At 50.3% G+C, this 22,047-nt stretch overlaps 1 protein-coding gene across 1 annotated transcript in view; it reads right to left on the bottom strand.

The window, feature by feature from the left end:
• The window catches only part of CSMD2 (CUB and Sushi multiple domains 2), a 350,279-nt gene that overhangs the window by 316,051 nt on the left and 12,181 nt on the right, over positions 1-22,047 (bottom strand). Inside the window, 1 exon segment of the mRNA XM_048326964.1 lies at positions 3,567-3,834. Coding sequence (XP_048182921.1) covers positions 3,567-3,723 — 157 coding nt within the window. The 5' untranslated portion in view covers positions 3,724-3,834.

Below are 22,047 nucleotides of genomic sequence, written 5' to 3'. Positions count from 1 at the left end.
ATCGTTCTGTGATTCCCTGAATTGTGAGCCAAACATCCCAAGCTTGCAGCAGAGTTCTGGCCACAGCTCAGGGCACACACTTCCATGGGGAAACGTGCTGGATGTGGATGTTCCTCATTGGGAACTCCCAAGTGAGGATTTAAGACAAGAGAACAAAAGAAAGGGATGATTTACAGCATAAATGCACCCTGTGGTGGTGCAGCCCCCTCCCCTGAGCTCTGGGCTCAGGAAAGCTCATTAGGCCTGGGTGCTGATTAATGGGAGCTGGGCAGGTGGCTCCCCTGCAGCTCATCAGAGACCCCTCTGCTCCCACAACTCGTGGTCCCTCACGAGCTCCTCTTTTCTCACCAAGAGCCTCGAGACTTTGTCTGTCTGAACAACAGCCTCAGTGGAATCGTATTTCAGTTACGGGACTTTCTGAGGAGAATTCCCCTAAACCACCTCGGATGGATGCGCTTGTGCTCTCTAAGCTACATTTACCTGCAGCAGGACCACACAACATCACCTTCCACAAGCAAGGATGGCTCATGGATGGATCCAAAACATCCCTAACAGGAACTGAAGGGGCCATCATTTCAACAGGATGCTGAGATGAGAAGCACACCGAGGGTATGAACCAGCCTTACACACGGCTGGAAGCTGTGCTCTTTAAAACAGGAATCTGGTTTGTTTTTCCTACATCCCATTCCGTGTTCTCAGCGTGCATCTGGACAGAGCAGGTCTCCAGCTCAGGTCTTTAATTTAAGTTTGATCCAGAACCACCAGATTTACTGACTGCACCTCCTACTGAACCTTCTCCTCATATTTCTAATACTGGTCCACACCTGATTAAAAACGTGGGACAACAGGGAATGTTCTTTAACCCCTCGTGGTCCCTCAGGGGATTGGAATTATCAGTGCAGGTTGAGATCTCTGCAATGAAACCTCCCCTGTCCTCTGTTCCTGCCCACATCTTAAATTCATAAACAAAATTCATAAACAGCTTCCTGCTCCTCCACTCTTCAGAAGAGAAGTCTGGCAAAAACTACTTTCCATTGAGAAAAAAGAAAATTACAGAGGTCTAAACTGATGAGATGGTGTTTCAAGCTGGTGCATCCTCCCTTAACCCAGTACCACGCAAGGTGCTGACTAATAAGGCACAGTTTGTAAATAATGGTGTCAAGACCCTTTTATAATAGGCCATTAAAATGTGTTTTATCTGTGTTTATCCACACACACGGGGCCTACACAAGCCCCAAATGCACCTTTCAGTGCTGGAGCACAGCCGATTCCCCAGACAGGAGCAGAAAGGAGTGAGCAGCGCTGCTGTGCCCACCTGATTGACAATCCATACCCAGAATTCCAGAACCATCACACTCGAGAGGCCGGGCAGGGGCCACCATCAACCACAGCCAAAGGCAAATCCAGTGCCCTCTGCCCACCCTACCCCTGTGAAACCATCACTGCACCCCTAAAACTGAAAGGGGGAACCACACAAACCACTTCCTCTCCCCCTTCCATACCTACAGTAAACTTCCCTTCCCCAAGCAGCACCTTCCCTCCCGTTCCAGCTCCGTCCTTTCCCAAGGGAAGCTCCGTTATCCTGCCCTCGGACACAGCAGCACCTGAAGGCACCACACGCCCTGTGCCAGTTTTTAGAAGGCCATTTTTGGGCAGCAGGACTGCAGACACGGCCCAGCTGATGTGATGGGAGCAGCGTTTCTCCCCTTTTTATGTCGAACTCCTCGCTGACAGCTCCACACACACGGCTCTGCTGCCACACTATGGGAACTCCTGGCTACTGCTCCCTACACATCGCCGGCAACGGGAGAGCTTGGAGCTCTTGGAACTTTGTTCCACGGCGGTTCAGGATTCAGCCCAGGCTGAACTGATTTCCCGGGATTACACCCCAAACCCACCGCGGAGCCTGCAAAGGGCGGGTGCCTCCCCTCCCTCCGTGTGCGTCCCTGCGTACCCAGCACCAGACACTGACGCCGAAGTTGGCATCCTGCTTCCACAAAACCATCATGTCTGGGGTTTCAGAATCTAAAGAGATTACTGATCAATGCCTCTGGCACTCATGCAGATAAAAAAAACATCTGAGATCTAAAAAGCTTTCGCAGGTCTTCTGCTCACAAAGCAAAACAACCCAGAGCATCAACCTCTGGCTGAAGGATCCAGAACAGAGAGCTCTAAATGCAGACAGGAGGGACCAGGGGCCTGAGAAGACAGGATTAAATGCTCAGCAAGGTACAGAGTGAAGCCTGGAAGATCCAGTATGAATAAGCCACAGACAGCTCAGAAGAAGAAAAAAAGCTGTAAGCCCCTGATAGAGTAAATCTGAGATTTAGGTATCTCTCCATCAGTCTGCTCGTATGAGGAAAGCTCAGCAGAAGCTGCTGGAATGGTTTTCCTCAGTGCACAGGCTGAATGTTCACACTGAAGAAATGAAAAATAGCCACCAGAATAAATATTCAGCCTTTATTAGGACCTGTAGGTCGTTTGGGTGGGTTTACAGCCTTTCCTAACAGATCCTCCCAGTCAGCAAAACTGTTCAGCTCCACTGCCAGAGTGCTCAGGAGGAGCAGTTAATCCTCATCCTGAGCCCCTGAAAGGAAACCTGCCTTACATAATAAAATCAGTGTTGCATTCCAGATAAAGTTCCCCCCCCCCAAAGCCAAGGAGCTTTCATACACACCAATACCCAAACAGGCATTCCTCCAGCCTAGGATACAGCAGACAAGACAACGTTACTTGGAAACTCTTGGAAATCGGGGCACTGCACAGTGTGGAGAGCAGCCACTGCCAGCACTCGGCTCTCCCACTCTTCCCCCTCCTACACACACAGAAGGACAGTCCCTAAATATTTGCTGTTTACACCAGAAATAAACTTCAGTCCCTGGATCTGCTTTGGCTACAAGGGCAGCTGCGGAAATGAGGTAGGAGACACAAGCAAACTGCCCCCAAATTCGAGCCTTCCTCAGCTTTCAAGCCCAAACATGCATATTTCATAAAAACCAGGATGCTGAGGCCAAGGAGCTCATATATAAGAGATATTCAACTGGGAAGGCAGGAGGAAAAGGAGGAAAGTGCTTCCATCTTCATGCAAGGCATCCAAAAATCTGTTTTATCAGCTGTGGGCAAGCAGCAGGGTAGTGAAATCCTGAATTAACATGCCAAGGAAAGACAGAGGGGAAAGCGGTGCTGGCATTTTTCACAGTCATCCTGCACATCACCAGCGCCTGTGCCCAAACCTGACCCACTGGGGAAGGGGAATGAGATCATAGAAAGCCACCCTTTATCACACCCCAGCGCTTAAAAAATTGTTGCTCCCGAAGGATGCAGCTCCAAAGGTCTGAATCAAACACCCTCGGTGCCGTGCCCAAGACACCAGGGCAGCGTGTGCCGACACCCCAGTGCCATCACCCCAGTGCCATCACCCCATGGCCACCCACCCCAGTGCCGTCACCCCAGTGCCACACGCCCCGCACCCCCTCTCCCATGCGGGGGGACAACGCCGCTCCTTTCATCCCCGCAGCTGGGGATGGAGAAGAAATGCTCGTGCAGAAGTTGCCCACGGCACTCACCCATCGCCGATCCAGCCAGCAGCCCCAGCGAGAGCAGCAGCGCCCGGCTCCAGGCGCTCCCCTCCGCCGTCATGAGAGCCACGATCCCCAATTTCCACCAGTGCCTTCCGAAGCTGCAGCTGCATCCCGGCTGGTCCCATCCCAAGGAAGGTTGCATGTCAAAGGGCAGCGGCAGGAACGGGGCGTGCTGGGGGTCTGCCGGTCGCTGCTGTTGGGTTTTTCCCCCTTTTTTCCTTCCCCTTGGCGATTGGGATGGTCCTCGGCTCGGCTGGATGAAGAGGAGAAAGGAAGGAGGAGGGGGGAGGTGGGGGGGGAAGCGGGTCAGGCTTGTGATTTTTATTATTTTTTTTTTCCCCTTAATTTTTTCAGCCCAGGAGAGAAAAAAAAAAAAAAATCCCACCGCATGGAAGGCTCTGAGCTTCTGCAGCTGGAATGAACCAAGTGTGGCAGCAGCTCGGGGAGAGGAGAGGAGAGGCGAGGAGAGGGAAGGCGAGGAGAGGAGAAGAGAGGAGAGCAGGGGAGGGCTGGCGCGTCCCTCCCGGTGGCTGTCTCAGAGCCAGCTCCTCGGCAGCAGCACCACCAGCACCACGCAGCCCTCAGGGATTTATACTTTTTTTTATTAAGCCACTTGATTAATCGTTCCCGGAGCTTTGTTCCCTCTCTCGATGGGGTGTTGTGGCAGGGGGATGCTGTGCAGCCTCCACACGGAGCTGCCTTGGGGGTGCCCCCTCCAACCCCCCAACCCGGCACCAGCCTCCCACCAGCACCAAACCCCACACAGACTGGGCTCCAGCAGGGTGTTTATTTTTGACACTACAGGTTTCCTGATAAGGAACGAGCCCCCCAGCCCCCATTTCTCTCTCTCACACACATCGCTGTTATTCAGACAGCCCCCCCCCCCCCCCCCCCAACAACTTGATGCTATTGACACAATTTTTGTGATGAAGCAAATTTTGTTACAAACACAGGTCATGACAGACACCCCCCCCCCCCTCCCCCCCCGCGCTTTTCCCTATCTGTCCTCGCAGCACGGCTCCCAGCAACAGAGCGGTCCCCTGATACTGGTGGGACTGGTCCAGAGGCATCCTGGAGCTGGGAGCCAACAGGCAGCTCCTGCCCTTGGCAGGGCTGGCAGAGCCCCATTTCTCCCCCACCAGCACCACCAGCACCACCTCCCCTTGTTTTTGTTTTAACATCTCCCGGTACGCCGGTCCCTGGAGCTGCAGGCAAGATGGGGAAAAGGGAGGGAGGAATGGGAATGCAGCCACTTAACGCCACATTCGGGAACTTCATTATCTTGCTAATGATGCTCAGAGCCAGGGACAAGGAAAACAACTCGAACACGACACCAGAGCTTAAGGAAATAAATAAATAACGAAGAAAAAGGCACTCTGGAACGCTCGAGCATCCTCCCCCTCCTCCCTCCTCGGCAAGCACCGACTTCACGTTCGTGACAGGCTCGGAGCTGCCCCTCTCCCACAGCCCTGTGGAACAGGGGGTGTTTGCCAGCCTGACACCCCCCTCTCCAGCGCTGTCATCCCCCTTTTCCCCCCGTCCATCCCTGTTTCCCCCGCTCCCCCCGGGGTGCGAGGGAGGCGCGGCCGGGCCGCTGCCCCCGGTTGCCCACACCGGGCCCGGGCCGCTGCCCCCGGCCGTGCCGGGGCCACATCGGGGGCTCCCCTGGCCACCCATCCCCCTGCTCCTCCGGCTCCCCCGGCTTTGCATTTGCTGCAGCTTCTTGCTGCAAAACCCCCTTCTTCGGCCGTGTTCCGGTTGCCTTGAATGAGCTTATTTGACAGCTAAAAAACAAATTATATCGAGGGCTCGCCGCTCTGTCCCTCCACCCTGGGATCAATCCTCCTTCTCTCTCCCTCTCCCTCCGTCCCCTCTGCTTTTCAATCCTCGCACTGCCTACACCGGGAGCCGCTGCCAAGAGCCAAGGCAACCAGGGCTGGCACATGAAAGAGTTGCTTTATGTCTGTGTAAGCTGCAGCATCAATTCAAACAGCCCCGATTGTGCGAAGGCACAGCTCCCCCGGGGAAAGCTCCGGGGACGGGGGGCCACAGCTCCATGCGCTCGGTGTCCCCTCCCCAGCCAGCGATGCCCCCCAGCCCAATATTGCACCCAGCTAAAGCTGGCAAGGGGCTGCTGCACACCCGCAGGGCAGAGGCTGAGCCAAGAGCCCTGCATGCACCAGCGACGATCCACAGGCATAATAAAGGCACTGAGGAGCCACAATCCCACTTTATTGCCGGGCAATCGGCTCACAGCGATTTCAAATCCAGGGGTTCCTCCCGGGTAGGTTTGCGTCGCAATAAAAGCACGGAGGTTTAGGGTTGAACTCTCTCCAAAATAAATTAAGAAAAAATTTCTGCGTTTATTCACGGAACGGACAATCGTGATGAGCACAAACCATCCCTGCCGTCCCCAACTTCTCCGATCGCAACATCCCCAGCGAGGGATGCGCTGCTTCCCAGCCCGTCTTTAACCCCGAGCACTCACTTCGCGTCTCACCTTGCGAAATCACCTCTCACTAAACACAGAAATCCTGTCTGCCGTGCGAGCGCCCACCGGGACACAAATCCTGCTCTGCACTGCCACCCGCAGCCGGAGCCGGGCTGGAATGCCACATTCCCCGCAGCTATTATCCCGCTTTTCTGTTTCCCACTTGTCCCTCAGCCCCGCCAAAACTCTGCTCTGATTCCTCCGAATGGACAACAGCAGCGTCCCCAAATTCCAGGTGCTGCACACCTTTGTACGGCGGATTTGGGGAGGAAACCCTTCCCTGTGAGCGTGGGGAAGCCCTGGCACAGGCAATCTGTGGCTGCCCCATCCCTGCAAGTGTCCAAGGCTGGGCTGGACAGGGCTTGGAGCAACCTGGGATAGGGGAAGGCGTCCCTGCCCGTGGTACGGGGTGGGATGAGATGAGCTAATTTAAGATCCTTTCCCATCCAAACCACTCCATGATCCTGCACCTTTCCCGAGGTGTTTCACCTGTTGAAACAAAGCCTGAGGCACGAGGTACATCCTCCCTCTAATGAGGCGAATCATTCCTGCTTTTTTTCCACCACAACCAATTTTCTTTGGGACAAGTGTGTCCCATGAAATCCGACTACTTCAAATTCTGAAGCACCCTAAGCAGCTGCTGCATTTGCTTCCCCACAACATTTAAAGGAAAACAACCACAGACACATCAAAATATTTACAGGAAGAAGAGAAAGCAGCATTCAAAGGAGCAAAATTGAAAATTAAAGTGTTATAGGGAAGCTACTGTAAACAGCTGATCTTCACAAAGAAAAGCTGAATTTAGCACAGAAAAATTTATGCCAAATCATGTTTCGCAGGACAAATAATGGGGAGAGAGGGAAGGATGCTCTTTGCATTAATAGGATAATATTTACTGTGTGCTCCCGAAATAGAAAACGTAAAATTGACAAATCCAGCTCACAATGAACAAGAATTAACACGTGTCCAGTTCTGAAAGTCCCAACAGAACATCCTGCAAACCTGGCCCATCCTGCTTGGGACATGGAAGTGTTAACTGATAGTTCATCTTCCAAAAAAATAGATGAGGAAACTGAGAATTTTCCAGATGAAGCCATGGAGGAACAGAAGGGGAAGGCTGCAGCCTGTGAAGCCACCAGACAGGAATCCCTTTGAGAAAACGGAGCAGAAAGTTGTTTCTGTACTCAAAAATAGTCTAACAATGTTCTATTTTCATACCCACGGCACAAATCTGTTGAGGTTTTTATTACAGAGAATATCTCTGTTCTTTAAAAATAGAGGGGAGCCAGCATCCCACTAATTACAGTGAGCCTATGATTAGAGATAATTAGATACATTTACAATTTAGAATTTCCTAACTTTAGCTGTTTATGAACCATAGATGTGCCCATAGTGTGTGCACAGAGCATCAGTCATTCCCTCCAGCTAAGAAGAGGAAATTGATAACACATTAAATTATTGAACATGGCAGGAGCAAAGTGGAATTTAAATGGGTGTTTGGAAGAGGGAACCGCCAAGAACTGGGATCTGGAGCAGGTGACCATTGCAGGCACGTGGATGTGTCGTGAAGGAACACCCAATCGTTCGATCCCGCTGCAAGGTCCCACAGGAACCCGGGGGCTTTGGAGGGGCAGCACTGCAATATTTGCTCTGTGGTGATGCCCACTCCAGGACTGGAAACTGCTGGAATGGCCTTTTCCACTCAGGAATTGTCATGTGCCATGCCAGCGGCTGCTATCCCACTTTTCTCTAACACCCAGTCCAGGGTCCTCCTCCTGCTGAAATGGAAGCTCATGGCCATGGAGAACTGGGATTGTCCAGCCTGGAGAAGAGAGGCTCTGGGGGGACCTAATTGTGGCCTTCCAGGACCTGAGGGGGACAACAAGAAAGATGGAAAGGGACTATTCACAAGGGATGGAATGATAGGACACAGGGAATGGCTTCAAACTGGAAAAGGGGAGAACTGGGTGGGATACTGAGAAGGAATTACTCCCTGTGAGGAGGGTGAGGCCCTGGCACAGGGTGCCCAGAGAGGCTGTGGCTGCCCCTGGATCCCTGGCAGTGCCCAAGGCCAGGCTGGACGGGGCTTGGAGCAGCCTGGGACAGTGGAAGGTGTCCCTGCCCATGGCAGGGGGTGGAACTGGATGGGCTTTAAGGTCCCTTCCCACTCAAACCACTCTGGGATTCTGTGGCTGACACATTCCTTGAAGCATCTGAGGACGGACAAAACCCCTGGAGCGTGTCCAGACCTCCTGTCCAGCTTTCTGGACTGAATTTCTCAGGCTGGAGGTGTAAGACACAACCAACTGATCCTCCTTTGCAGTCTCCTCATGTCAGAGAGTTCTGAGTTTTGGGCAAAGGGTTTGGTTCTATTCTTACAATTTAATTTGGTCTCACGACTCAGGAAATTCCAGGTCAGAGTTTCATGGCCCTCCAAGGGGATTTCACTGCTAATTCCCAAGTTTTGGGGGCTGTGTTGCACAACTACAGCCTGGAAAAGTAACTTACCTGAAACAGACTTTGCTTACAGCCAAAATATGTCCTCCTAATTGCAAATATCCCAGAGATTAATGAAGAAATTCCATGTTTATTAATGCCTTTAACCTTCTGTTGTTTTACAGGAGCTCCTGCAACACTGGATAAAAATAATTAAATGTAACTCAAGTACTTCAGATTTTCTACTGCATTAAAGTAGCAGCCAAGGCTGAGATTCCCTCCCTCCATTTCCCAGTTTTCCCAACCATTCAAACTTTCCACTCTCCCAGGGAATAAAGCAGAGACAAATTTTGTGAGGAGAGTGTGGAACTCCTCCTCCAGACTCGGGGCACAATACTGAGAGCTGCTTTCTGATCCATAAAAAAAACAAATTAAGGAAGCAAATCGTTGTCCTACAAGTTATGGATAAGTGGCTTATGGGATAGAGAGGAAAAGCTCATCCTTCCCTCTGGATCACCTTCCCAGAAAATGGAAAAAAAACCCACCCAGAAATGGATAAAGGCTCCTAAGAGCTCCATTATTAGGAACAGAAGGAAGGAATTTGGAAGTTTGATGCAATCCCCTGAAGCTTGACTGAATTCCTGGGTTAAATTCCTGGAGAAGCCGCAGGGACAAACCTCAACTCCTCTGCCAGTGAGAACCATGCAAAATTTTAAGGGAATTCAGTTTTCCTGTCCTGGTAGCGTGAGGAAAAGCTGCTATTTATCAAAGTCCCACAGTCCTATAAGGACTTCATGTTTTCCCCAAAGTGAACATTTCCATCTCGAATAATCCCCTATGATTTATAGGGTGAGAAACAGCTGAATGACAATTCATCTGAAAGAAATTTTTTAAGGATGACAGAATAAGAAGGGGGCTTTTTTTTTCTTGGCTTTTTTTTTTTTTTTTTGTATTGGAAGATGGAGACAAATAATAAAAATGTTTTATTTATGAAAAATGCCCGAGCTGCTCAGAATTGAGTGCTGGTGCAATAAAGATGGTTGATAGAAGAGAGACTTGGCTGCGAATTTCAGAGATAGGGACTTTATTTGTGTGTTCAGAGGGAGATTAACACAAAACGCTCAATGCCTGTGTGGTGCACGACTCGCTCCTGCCTCATTCCCTCAAACTCCTGGTAATCCAGAGGGTAACCTGAGTTTTAATAGTGAAGACCAAGCCGTAAAGCTTGGATGTGGAATCTTGCTTCATTATATCCCCTTGGGTGCTTCACTTGGGAATTTCAAGGCTCTGAGTTTGACGACAACCCCTGCAGAACAGCTTTGCTTCCTCCCGTGGAGGCTGGGGCTGCTCTGTTTCAGCCACTTGGCTGGGTCAGAGATACCAGACTGATTAAATGAGATTTTACAGCCTCTGGGAGCCCCGTCACAACAAATCACCACAAAACTCTCGCCCAGCCTCAACACCAGTGACTCAGGGCAATGACAGAGATCTGAGTGTGTGTTTCTGACACCACTGAGTCAGCCCGCTCCAAAATTCACATTTAGGCTTGGCTTAAGAGGATATTGCACCTGTGCAAGTTAAAATGGGAATTCATTCTCCACAGCTGGAAAAGCCTGGGTGTTTTGCAAGTAGTTACAGGTTCTACAAAAGGTGGAGAACCTTCATTCTTGGGGGATCAAATGTGCTTCATCTCTGCAGGCAAAGCACTTCCTAAGAGGACAGGCTTCAGTGTGGGGCATAATTCAAGCAAAAGCCGGAGCATCCTTCTGGTGGGATGGGGCTTGGAGCAGCCTGGCATAGTGGGAGGTGTCCCTGCCCACGGCAGGGGTGGAATGGGATAAGCTTTAATGTCCCTTATACCCCAAACCACTCTGTGACTCACGGAGCTTTAGACTTAGTCCCTCATACACCAACACCAGATTTGTTCTCTCCTCCTGTGCTTAAAAAATTCAGCTCTTCCTCCCCTTTTAATCCCATTTATGTAAATACAGCAACGTCGTGGTGTAGCCCGAGCTGGAGCCAGTATGAAATTCACGGAGTCTGTTTACTCTGTGAGGTTGATAAACAATCTCGCAGCGATCCTCCAGGTGACGTTCTGCACATTATAGAACTCCTCTACTCCTCGCTGTTCCTCTCTCCACACTGCACCAGCATCTATTTTGGGTTACCCAGATGGCTGAGGTGCTCTAGGACAATTTATAAGGAGGAATTCATGCCTTGGCAAGATGTGCCTACTGGCCCCTTTTTTTTCCTCCGCACGTGGCTGCGAACGAAAACTTCAACTGAGATAAATTAGACAAGCGATTAGGAACCTCCAGTGTTGCCACAAAGCATCAACATTCCTCACTCTCCTCGCCTTGTGGGGAAGGGGACAGCGGGGTGACATCAACCAAACTGAAAGGCTGTGGAAGGAACACCACAGCAGCCGGGAGAAATCCCAGCCAAAGCTCCCAAACTCCCAGCAGCACCAGCAACAACGACCTCAGAGCCCCAGTGCACCTCAAATCTGGGAAGATGAGAGGGGGGACACCAGTAAAGAGCCCACCTGTCACACCCCATCCCTGGAAGTGTCCCAGGCCAGGTTGGAGCAACCTGGGACAGTGCAAGGTGTCCCTGCCCATGGCAGGGGTGGGACTGGATGGGATTTAAGGTCTCTTCAAACCCAAACCACTCCATGATTTCATCAACATTTAATTTCTTAGAGACAAGCAGCCTGAACTGGATCTATCCCTGAGGTAAACCAGGGATATGAGGATCAGCCAAGCTCCCTCCAGGCCCCTAAGGGATGATGCTGGAGGATCATTAAGGCACAAAGGGTCTAAACCACAGCCCTGCCTCAGTCAGGAACACTGGCACACCAAGGCAGGGTTACACGGGTTCTCCCCTCAGAATTCCTGCCTTGATTCACCAGGATTACCTGGTTTCTCTCCTCAGAATTCCTGCTTCATTGCAGCAGGATTACACGGTTTCTTTACCCAGAATTCCTGCCCTATTTCAGCAGGATTACATGGCTTCTCTGCCCAGAATTCCTGCCTTATTTTGCCAGGATTGTACGGTTTCTTTACCCAGAACTACTGCCTTGTTTCCAGCACAGGATTACATCGGTTTTCCACCCAAAATTCCTGTCTTGTTTTGGCAGGACTACATGGCTTCTCCATGCAGAATTCCTGCCCTGTTTCACCAGGATTACAGGGGTTCTCTCCTCAGAATTCCTGCCTTGTTTTGGCAGGATTACCTGGTTTCTCTCCTCAGAATTCCTGCCCTGTTTCAGCAGGATTACACAGCTTCTCTACCTAGAATTCCTGCCCTGTTTCACCAGGATTACACGGGTTCTCTTCCCAAAATTCCTGCCTTGTTTTGGCAGGATTACCTGGTTTCTCTCCTCAGAATTCCTGCCCTGTTTCAGCAGGATTACACGGGTTCTCTTCCCAGAATTCCTGCCTTGTTTTCCCAGGATTGCCTGGTTTCTCCCCTCAGAATTCCTGCCCTATTTTGGCAGGATTACACGGTTTCTCTCCTCAGAACTCCTGCCTTGTTTCCAGCACAGGATTCCATGGGTTTTCCACCTAAAATTCCTGTCTTGTCTTGGCAGGATTATATAGCTTCTCAATTTAGAATTCCTGCCCTGTTTCCAGCATGGGATTAAAGACACCAAATGAAGATCCTCATCAATATTTTCCATTCTTCCCCATTATCCACCTCATGGCTGCGCTCCCATATGCCCCTACAGGAGTATTCCAGTTCTCAGCAGCTTTTTCCTCATACCTGGAAATCTGCAGTTCCAGCCTTTCCCAACACGTTTCTCCCAAACCTCTGCAGGAGACAGGAAAGAGAAATCACCCCCATTTTACAAAATAAAAAGCTGAATTCTGGGAAGTGAGAACTCTGAGGCTTCATCCATCTATTTTAAGGGCACAAACCACAGGAAAATAAATTCTCAAGGACACAAACCTTGTCTGGAGGGCACAAAAGTCACAAAACTTTTCCTCTACCTTGACCAATTCCCAAACTCCCTTCCAGTGCATTCCATCACTACTGGATGTCACGTGAAGCTCCCTGGGCAAATCCTGGTTTCTTTCCTAACTCATTGCTGAATTTTCCCCAAGATTCTCTTTCAGGATCCGTTCCCTCCATTGTGGCTGCTCCAGGGTTCCTTTGAAAAATAATTTTACAGAGCAAAATAATTATTTACTTACGGTTTTCCGAGCCAAAACTTGGATCAGCATTTCCTTTGGCTCAAGCCAGGTCTGTTCTGCCCCAGTAAATTCCCATTTTCTTTAAGTGGAGTGGAAGCTTGGACTTTTCTCCCGTTCAATGCACTGCCTGTTTTCCTCCAATATTCCTAACACAATTAGCATAACAAGATAAAGGAATCATCAAGTCCTTTCCCATTTTTCTTCCTTTATAAAAGGACTGATGACAAACTGGGAATCAGGATCTGGATTGAATTACATTTGCCACAAAAGAGTTCATTAAGTAATAGTACATAATAAAAATCATCTGTCAGCTTGAGGGATTGACCAAATCCACTTAAGGGAACAGCTGGTTATTTTCTGGAGCACTCCAGAGCCAACGGTCAATATGTGCAAGGAGAAGGAGTGGGACACAGGGAAACAAGGAATAGGTCAGATATTGGAATGCTAGGGAAGTTTCTGGGATTCTCTGCACAGCTGGTCAGGACTAAAGGTGAGACTTTGCCCATGGCTGCCCCATTTCTCCCTGATTTTTGTGGTGGCAGAAGCTCCCTCCACCAGGAAAAGGATCATGGCGCGCAGGGCGTGACAGACCAGGAGATGCTTCAACAGCTGGAGCATCATAAAACCTTGGAATAGAATCCCAGGATCACTAAGGCTGAAAAGAGTTCCAAGGTCATCGAGTCCAGCCTGTGACCGACGCCCACCTTGTCCCCGGCCCAGAGCACTGAGTGCCACCTCCGGGGATGGGCACTCCACCACCTCCCTGGGCAGCCCCTTCCAATGCCTGACCACCCTTTTCCATGAAGGAATTTTCCCCCAAACCCTGCCTAAACCTCTCCTGGGACAACTTGGGGCCACCTCCTTGTCAACACCAGGGGACTTGAGTTTCTGTCTCACTCCAACACACCAAGGGGTCCACAGCAACAACGGGAGCAGGGTCCCACTTCTTCTCCCCAATGTTCCTGCACGAAGCTGAAGCTGCCCCAGCACATCCCAACACAGAACCATCCCTGTCCCAGCCCTTCCTTCTCCCAGCCAGGAAACCCAAATGGAGAAGTGCTTCTGGCTGCAAAGCGAGTGCAGCAAACTGGGAAGGGAATGCAGAGGGATCTCTGTCTCTGGAGACATTCCAAACCCACCCGGACACATTCATATGTCACCTGCTCCAGGTGTCCCTGCCCTGACCTCCAGAGGCCCCTTCCGACCCCAGCCATCCTGGGATTCTGTGAGCAGTGGCTCTAACGAGCCACGTTGGCTCTGACAGAAAATCCTCCGGCTCACTCAGTGAATAAACCAAACCCATCTGCACTGCTGGGGCTCCAGGGATTTGTTCCAAGCTCCTGGAAGTCCCCTAACAAGGCCCTTACCGTGAGGACACTGTGGGTGACACGGATGCATTTTGTTGGGAACAAGGGTCACCCGTGACACGGCGTCACCGTGATCCCGCCGTGCCCTCCTGGCAGGGCTGAGCGCGGCACGGTCCCAGCAGGGCAGCCCCCTGCAGAAGGGTCGGCTTCATTTTCATCCTGTTGCCTCCTCAGCACTCCCAGCTTCCTCACCAGGCACAGCCTCAGTGGATCTCTTCTCTCACAGAAGTTATAGGCAGCAGCATCACTAAAAACTCCGAAGGGAAGGGACGTGCAAGCCCCGTGGTGGCTGCACAGCAGATTCTTCTCAGGCACCCAACCAACCAAAACTAAACCCCAAACCAGCTGTGAATGTTAAAAATCATCTGTTACGCTGGCTTTGAGTGTTGCCCTGCAGCACAGGCAGGATGAGAACTCCAGGATGGAAACCACTGCACTTTCTGCCTTTAAACACCAGATTTTCCCTTTCAAATTACCCTTGCCCTGCCCTGCTGATAGATCGGCAAAACTCTCATCAATTTTGGGGGAAGTCTCCCCTCTCCTGGGTAAAAATCCAACCCTTGGTGCTCCAGCAAAGCCCGAATAAGCTGAAGGATGCAACACACACTAGTAGGAGGTGCACACACCCAGGGTTGCAGTATTTTGGGACAGAAACACCTTTCCTCACAAGCATTTAACAGCATTTCTCCCCCTTTCCTCTCAACATCTCCCCCAGCTGGTGTTGCCACCACTGCAGTTGTCCCAAAGCAGTTTAGTCCAGCTCCCCAACCCAAACTTCTCCAGAATGAGCTTGGCTCCCATTAAACTGGAGATAATGTGGGGAGGGGGATTGATTGAACAGCCATTAATCAAAGGATGGGATTTATTCTGGTGATGTCATGAACTGCAGAAGTAGAACTCAAACAGCTTATTAAATTACAGGAATGCCAAGAAAAATAGATAGCTTTAATAATCCATTTTTGCCTATCTGTTATATTTTATATGTAGCTTGCAGAAGAGAATTAAAAAGTTTTCTACCATGTAAAATTGCCACTTAAAGGAGGGGGGGAAAAAAAAAACCAAATAGATTCTGTCACTGATAGAGAATACAATTATTCCAGGCTAAAAAGTTTATTCTTTTGCTAACGTGTGAGATTACTGCAGCTCAGAGCCCACAGGAGAGGAGGGGTGATGGTTCCAAGATGAAAAATGGTCCCTGAGCTAAAAAGCACAAGTGCTCCAAAGCTGAGCAAGAACAGCAAACACACGAGGTCTGTGTTTGAGGGGGAAAGCTCTGAGGGTGCTCCAGCAGCACCCTCAGGGGCTGGACCCACCGTGGTACCCAAGTCTGGAGAATGCTACAACAGCATCAGAGTTTGGGCTGCCCAGGGAGCAAGGCAGAGTCAGCAGAGGTGGCTGAAGGAGAAAGGGGAAATGGCCAAAAACCTGCTGGCCATGAAGATCCAGCTCATGTGAGAACCAGGAGATGTGTCTAGGACTATGGGGATCAGATCTGAACTGACAGAGAGTTTGGAGGAGACAGAGGAAGTAATTCCTCCCTGGGAGGGTGGGGAGGCCCTGGCACAGGGTGCCCAGAGCAGCCGTGGCTGCCCCTGGATCTCTGGCAGTGTCCAAGGCCGGGCTGGACGGGGCTTGGAGCACCCTGGGACAGTGGAAGGTGTCCCTGCCCATGGCAGGGGGTGCAATGGGATAATCTTTATGTCCCTTCCAACTCAAACCATTCCCTGATTCTGTGAATTATTCCTCTCTACACCCCCAGCCCCACCCAGATCCAACACTCTCTCATTTTTTTATTACTCTCCCACCCTCCTCCTTCCTCTCCATTTCCAAGCCTTGTCTCTGATTCAGAAGCACCCCCATCCCAGCCCCTGCTGCCTGCAAATTGCCACATCATCTGGATGGAAGCCTTTCAGAGAAACCACCCAAACAGTGCTGCTGAACTGGATTCCTTTCCTCTGGGAACCAGACTCCCAGGAACGCTACCAGGGGACATTGTGCTGTGATTCAAGATGTGCTGTGTCTGGCATAGCAAGCAAACATGAAATTGTGAACGCAGACCCTTCAGGATTGACACTTCCAACTGCTCCGAGCAGCCAGGCTCACATGTTTGAGATGGCTCATTTATGTCGATGAGCCAGGAGCCAGTTCCTGCATCTTAAATTCCTGCAGCCTCTCAGCTGTGCTTTAAATATTGCCCTCCCAGCAGCAGCGTGCAGGGACAGACATGGGTAAGTACCTTGTACTACCAGGATCTCGTGCAGGGAGCAGACTCCATGGAGCCTGGATTTATCAATCCAGCGGCAGATGCAGGGAGCTGTCCGTGCTGCCGAGCAGGGAAATCCATGTGACAGAATCCGGGGCAGGAGCAGCATGCTCAGAACACATCCAACTTGCCCCTGCTCATCTTTCACAGATGTTGCTGCAGAAGCAGGGCTGGGCAGACATGTCTTATTGATCACACATCCATCCCCCAGGGCAGGCAGCATCTCCTGGGATGAGGGAAGCATCCAGCTGAGGGATGAAGAGCAGGAAGCACCCACATCCACCCCAGCCCTTCTGCCTGTGCTCTCGCGGTGCTCCTGGCAAACGTGTGCAGCACTCAGGCACACTCAGAGTGCAGCGAGGGAAGGGAGCTCCAAAGGTCACCCAGTCCATTCCCCACCTCAAGGCAGATGCAGGAACATCTGCCCAGCTGGCACACGGCTGGCAGAGGTGGAGCTGAGCCCGCCCTGGGCAAAGACTCCCTGGATGCTTTAGTGCACACTCAGTGACTCCTGGGTACCCGGCATGGCTGAGCAAAAGGAGATCCAAGCATCCCCTTCCAAATGTTCACTGCCAGCAAATCCTGTTCCTGCACAGGGATCCTTAAACCCAACTCCTGCCTTATTTGTGCATTTTCCCCACAGCTTCTGTTCATGGAACAGTCCCTAAACCAGACATTCTCCCACAAAAGCATTTACCAACAATTCCAAGTGATTGGCCAACTGTTGGTATGGTTGGTTTGCGTGTCATGGTTGTTTTGTTTGTTGGTTTGGGCTCTTTTTAAATTTAAACAAGATTTTCTTACAGACAAATCAGCAGGGGATTAAGAGTTCAGTGGTTTGCCCACCTACCACTGCTCCTGGAGCTCTAATTCAAACCCCATTTTCACGCAGAATTTGGTGCTATCAGAGCAAATCCTTATTTTCTCCAGTTCGTTTGTTCAAGCTGAAGCAGATGAACATTAGTTAAAAGCTCACTCCCAGCTCCAATTCCAACCTCCTGGCTCATAACACAAGATTTTGAGAGCAGCTTCTTGCATCCATGAGAAACTGCTCCGAGCTGGATGCCAGTGGTTCTGAAGGATTTGACAGGGATTCCAAAAAAGAAGGGAAGGAATACTTTAAATCCTGGCCACTGCAGTTCTCTGCACATCTTCACGCTCTGGCTCAGGGACAGGGAGATTTGCTGCCATATTCCCAATTTTTTCCCTGGCAGAGCGTATCACACCCGGAGCAGGAGGCTGACAGGCTCATCCCACCATCCTGCTCAGTACAGGATCCATACCCGCTAAGAATTCCCTAAAAGAGCCGGGAAACAGATCCACCCCTCCTACCACTCAATTCTAAACATTCCATACAATTTGTCATCCATTCCTTCTTCTCCAATGGACTCAGAATTGGAGCCGTGAGGTGTGTCTATAATTACTTCCCCCTGTTAATGAGGTATCTTGCACGTTAGCAGACCCTGACAAATGCCCACGTGCTGCTGGGGCTCTCCTTCCCCATTTGTGCTCTCCTGAATTAATCTTACTAGGAAGCCAAATATTCCCAGCATTTATTCCTCACTTCCTTTCATTTGTATAAATATGTTGCTCTGCCATGTTCTCTAATTGCTCAACATCTGTTGGAAGGAAGAGAAAATAAACACATTATGGCAGGAACAAACTGTGATACCCTTCAAAAATGTAGGAATGTTTCAGAGTGGACTGAGAATTCCAGGAGCACCACAAAGAGAAAGTCATCCACCCACAGAGTGAAGAGGGTTTGGGATCAAGATTCCTGCACTAAGACAATTCAGTTCCCTTTTGGTTCAAGTGTGGAGGAGCTGGACTTTGATGATCTGTGTGGATCCCTTCCAAGCCAGGATTTTCCACAATTCCAACTTCCTGACAGTGCTGTTTGCCCAAAACCTGTGACAAGTGAGCACAGCAAAGCCTGACAGAGCCATTTTCTCCTCAGCCACTGCTCTCAGCATCCTCAGCACTTACTCAGCTCTTTCAACAGCAGCTCCTCAGCTGCCTGGGCCAGCACCCCTTTATTAATGAACATTTCAGGGGTCAGGGCCAAGGGATGACACTGGATTCACGGGGAGCCACTGAAGCCCCTTCAAGTCACAGTAGGCATTTACATAATCCCACAAAAACTGGGGGCAAACAGGAGCTACAAACCCCTCAGTTTTCCTACAGTGTGAGAACACATCTGAACCCCAGGTCTGAGGTAGCTTTGGTGGAGTTTACTGAAAAAACTGACAGAGACACGGCTTAGACCGGTACAAAGACACCACAAAACTGGGATAGAACCTTCTGCTGGAGCAACAGAATAGTTAAGTCTCAATTTCATTTCTCCAGCTCAAGAAACCCTGCTCCTCTCTCTCCTCTGCTCCAGCCTGCATTTTCTCTCCTGTTTAAAAGGAGAAAACAAAGCCTAATTTTAGCTAAAACATGAAGTCACAGGGTGTAATGTGGAGCTGCTGTACACTACCTGGACAGCTCAATGTCACTGTGACAGAGCTGACAGTGCACTTGGATTTTACTGTGTGATTTCATGAATGACTATTAACCACTGCACTGAGCCCAGTAAACAGCAGCTCATTTCTGGGAGCTTTCTTTTTTTTAAATGACTCCTTGCTGCTGCTGCCATTCCTTGTCTCACTCTCTGAAGATGCCACTTATCAACTGGGGATTAAATTGTACGCAAATGAAGAGTTTATTGACTTTAGTATTTTCCCCTCCATATTTTGTAAGCTGAAGCCAAACCGTTCACCCAGAAAGAAGCATCTTGTAAAAAGGGGGGAGGAAAGATATCAATTGCAAAAGATATTTTATCCAAAATACAACACGTGGAGCCTGATGCTCCTGGACAAAGCCAGGAGGGCAACAGGGGAAAAATGGGGGTGTTCTAATGTATATCAACTCATGTGGTGCCCATCTGGGACTCTGCACCTCCCTATATATTTATGAAACCCTTTTTGTCCCCTTCAGAGGATTCTCCTTCTCACAAATCCCTCTGACAGGGCCAGCAAACGGCAGCAAAATTCAATCTAGACAAAATTATTTTATCCATAATATGGCTCCAACCACCAGGAACATGAGTAGATAACACCAAACACAGAAACACGAGCAGATAATAGTGAAGATGCCAAGATAGGAGCATCCTTAATTGTCTGGATCTGGCAGGGAGAGCAAACTCCCGTGCAATTGGGTTTTCCTCCAGTCAATGCTTTGTGTCTGTGCTGGGCAGCCCAGCTGAGGGGGGTAGGCAGCTTTGCTATCAAATGCTTCGTTTTAATGAGCAAAAATTATTCTGCCTCTGCTCTGCAGGCACAGCTCCAGGGTAAAACCCAGCCCTGGCTGGCTGGGAAATGGGTTTTTGTCAGGACAAGTTAATCCTGTCCAAGGCAAACGTGTTATCTCGGCACCTTTGGGGAGCTCATCCTTGCGATGCTCAAAAAGGGAACTCAGACTCTGGAGCACAAAGTGGGCATAAAGCTGAGTTAACACGGCCCAGCCCAGCTCCATCAGCTCCTCCTGCAGCATTTCCAGCGTGCAAATGGAGTGGTTTCACTGGGAACCCCCCAGGAACTGGGATCCCTGGGACAGAACTGTCCCAACTCCCACTGCCCAGGCTGGAGTTTGGCAGCACTGCCCGGCTCTGGAGCACTGCACAAAGGTGCTGGGGGGGTAAAGCTGAGTTAACCTGGCCCAGCCCAGCTCCTCCGGCAGCATTTCCAGCCTGGAAATGGAATGGTTTCACTGGGAACCCCCCCAGGAACTGGGATCCCTGGGACAGCACTGTCCCAGCTCCCACCGCCCAGGCTGGAGCTTGGCAGCACTGCCCGGCCCTGGGCAGCCTTTTCCTTGCCAAGGGACAATCCAACCCTCACATGGAGTTATGGATGCAATCACCCCCTTTTGGAGGCCATTTCCATCTGTAATTGTGTGCTCACAAGGACCATCTATTCCCTGGAGAACATCGCTGATACAAACAATGAATCCATGCAGGAAGAACTCCAATAACCCTTTTTTCTCCTGTTACACTCCTGGCTTGGTCCAGGAGCATCAGGCTCCGTGAGCTGTACTCCGGATAAAACATCTTTTGGACTTGATATACTTCCCCCTCATTTTTATCTCAGTGAATGGCTCGACTTCAGCTTCCAAAATATGGAGGGGAAAATACTGAATCAATAAATTCCTCACCTGCACCCAATTCAATCCCCTCCCTCCACAAAGAGACATTTTCCTTCTAAAAGTGGAGGCACCACTTCAGTTTAACTTTAGGAGTGTTTGAGATCCAGCTCACTTTGTAACAGATCTCTGAGGAAGGGGGGTGGAATAGAGGCTGGAACACGAGTCTTTAAATCCATAATGAATGGGAAACGCTCACCAGAACGTGTGAAAAGTGAAAACAGTTTGCACATTAAAACTTGGCTGGTTTAAAACACTTCCCTAACATGAAAGTCCCTTTTTTATTAGTTAAATATTGATGATTATTGTGGGATCCTACTTAGAGTCAGCTGCAAAGGTGCGTGGGGCCTCAGCAGCTGCTACTGAGAGAAAAATGCAAACATTTACTCGAAAAACCAGGCAGATTTTCCAACTGAGAGTGGGTTTAGATTGGATACTGGGAAGGAATTTTTCCCTGTGAAGGTGGGGATGGGTTGGAATGGATTTCCCAGAGAAGCTGTGGCTGCCCCTGGATCCCTGGAAGTGTCCAAGGCCAGGCTGGACGGGGCTTGGAGCAATCTGGGATAGTGGAAGTGTCCCTGCCCATGGAACTGGACGAGCTTTAAGGTCCTTCCTACCCAAACCATTCCAGGATTCCATATATTCCCATAAAACACCTGCAGAGCCACCATCAGGGTTGGCATTAGCCAGGACAGCCAAGATACTCCTTTCCCTCCCCTGATCCCAGCAGCAGATGGGCAGAATCCTTTCCCTGGGGGAAAATCCCTCCACTGAAACATCCACCCAGGGATCCTGGACCAGGGGACAGGGACACAGGGACTCAACTGCAGCAAGTGCCAGGACTTGAGTGGTAAAAGCCCCACAAAAACATCATCCCTGCATCCAAGAGGGGAAAGATTTCCAGATTCTCCTCAGGATCTGTGCTCTCTGCATGCCTGGCAGGAACACATCGTGCAATTCACCTTCGGTTTACAAATGGCCACACAACGGGGAGGAAAAAATAATGAAGCATGAAATCCAAACTCTGCATTGGAAGTGAACCATGAAACAGCAACAGCAGCACAGCTGCAGCCAGGGAAGAGCCTGCACCCAGAGCCACAGCTCTGGGAGAAGCTGGGGCCAGAGCAGCCCCCATCCCAAAACAACCCTTCAGAAAGGGAAAAGGATAAATCCCACCCGCCAAGTTCTCTGTTTTGAGCAGCAAAAGCTGAAGGCACAAGGGTGGGAAGCACTTGAACAGCTACAACCTGCAGCAGACCCAAAGTTAACCCCTGGCAGCAGCCGAGGAGCAATTCCAGGGATGCGGAGCTCTCGTTTGTTCCTGTGGAAACTCAGAGCAAATTCAGGGGAGTTACCGGGGTAACACTGGGGGAGAACACGACCAGGGCCCTGCCCAGGGACACACAGAGCCTCAGCTTCCATTCCTGCTCTCTCACAGGGATTTGCTGCCTGGCACAGGCTCCAGGAACCACCAAAACCGCCCTGAAGATCTGCACCTTGGTTGTGACTCACGTCCCTGTGAGAAACAGCA

This window comes from Corvus hawaiiensis, chromosome 23, assembly GCF_020740725.1.
Source record: "Corvus hawaiiensis isolate bCorHaw1 chromosome 23, bCorHaw1.pri.cur, whole genome shotgun sequence".
Lineage (NCBI taxonomy): Eukaryota > Metazoa > Chordata > Aves > Passeriformes > Corvidae > Corvus > Corvus hawaiiensis.
This window is presented reverse-complemented; position numbering and strand designations above follow the sequence as displayed.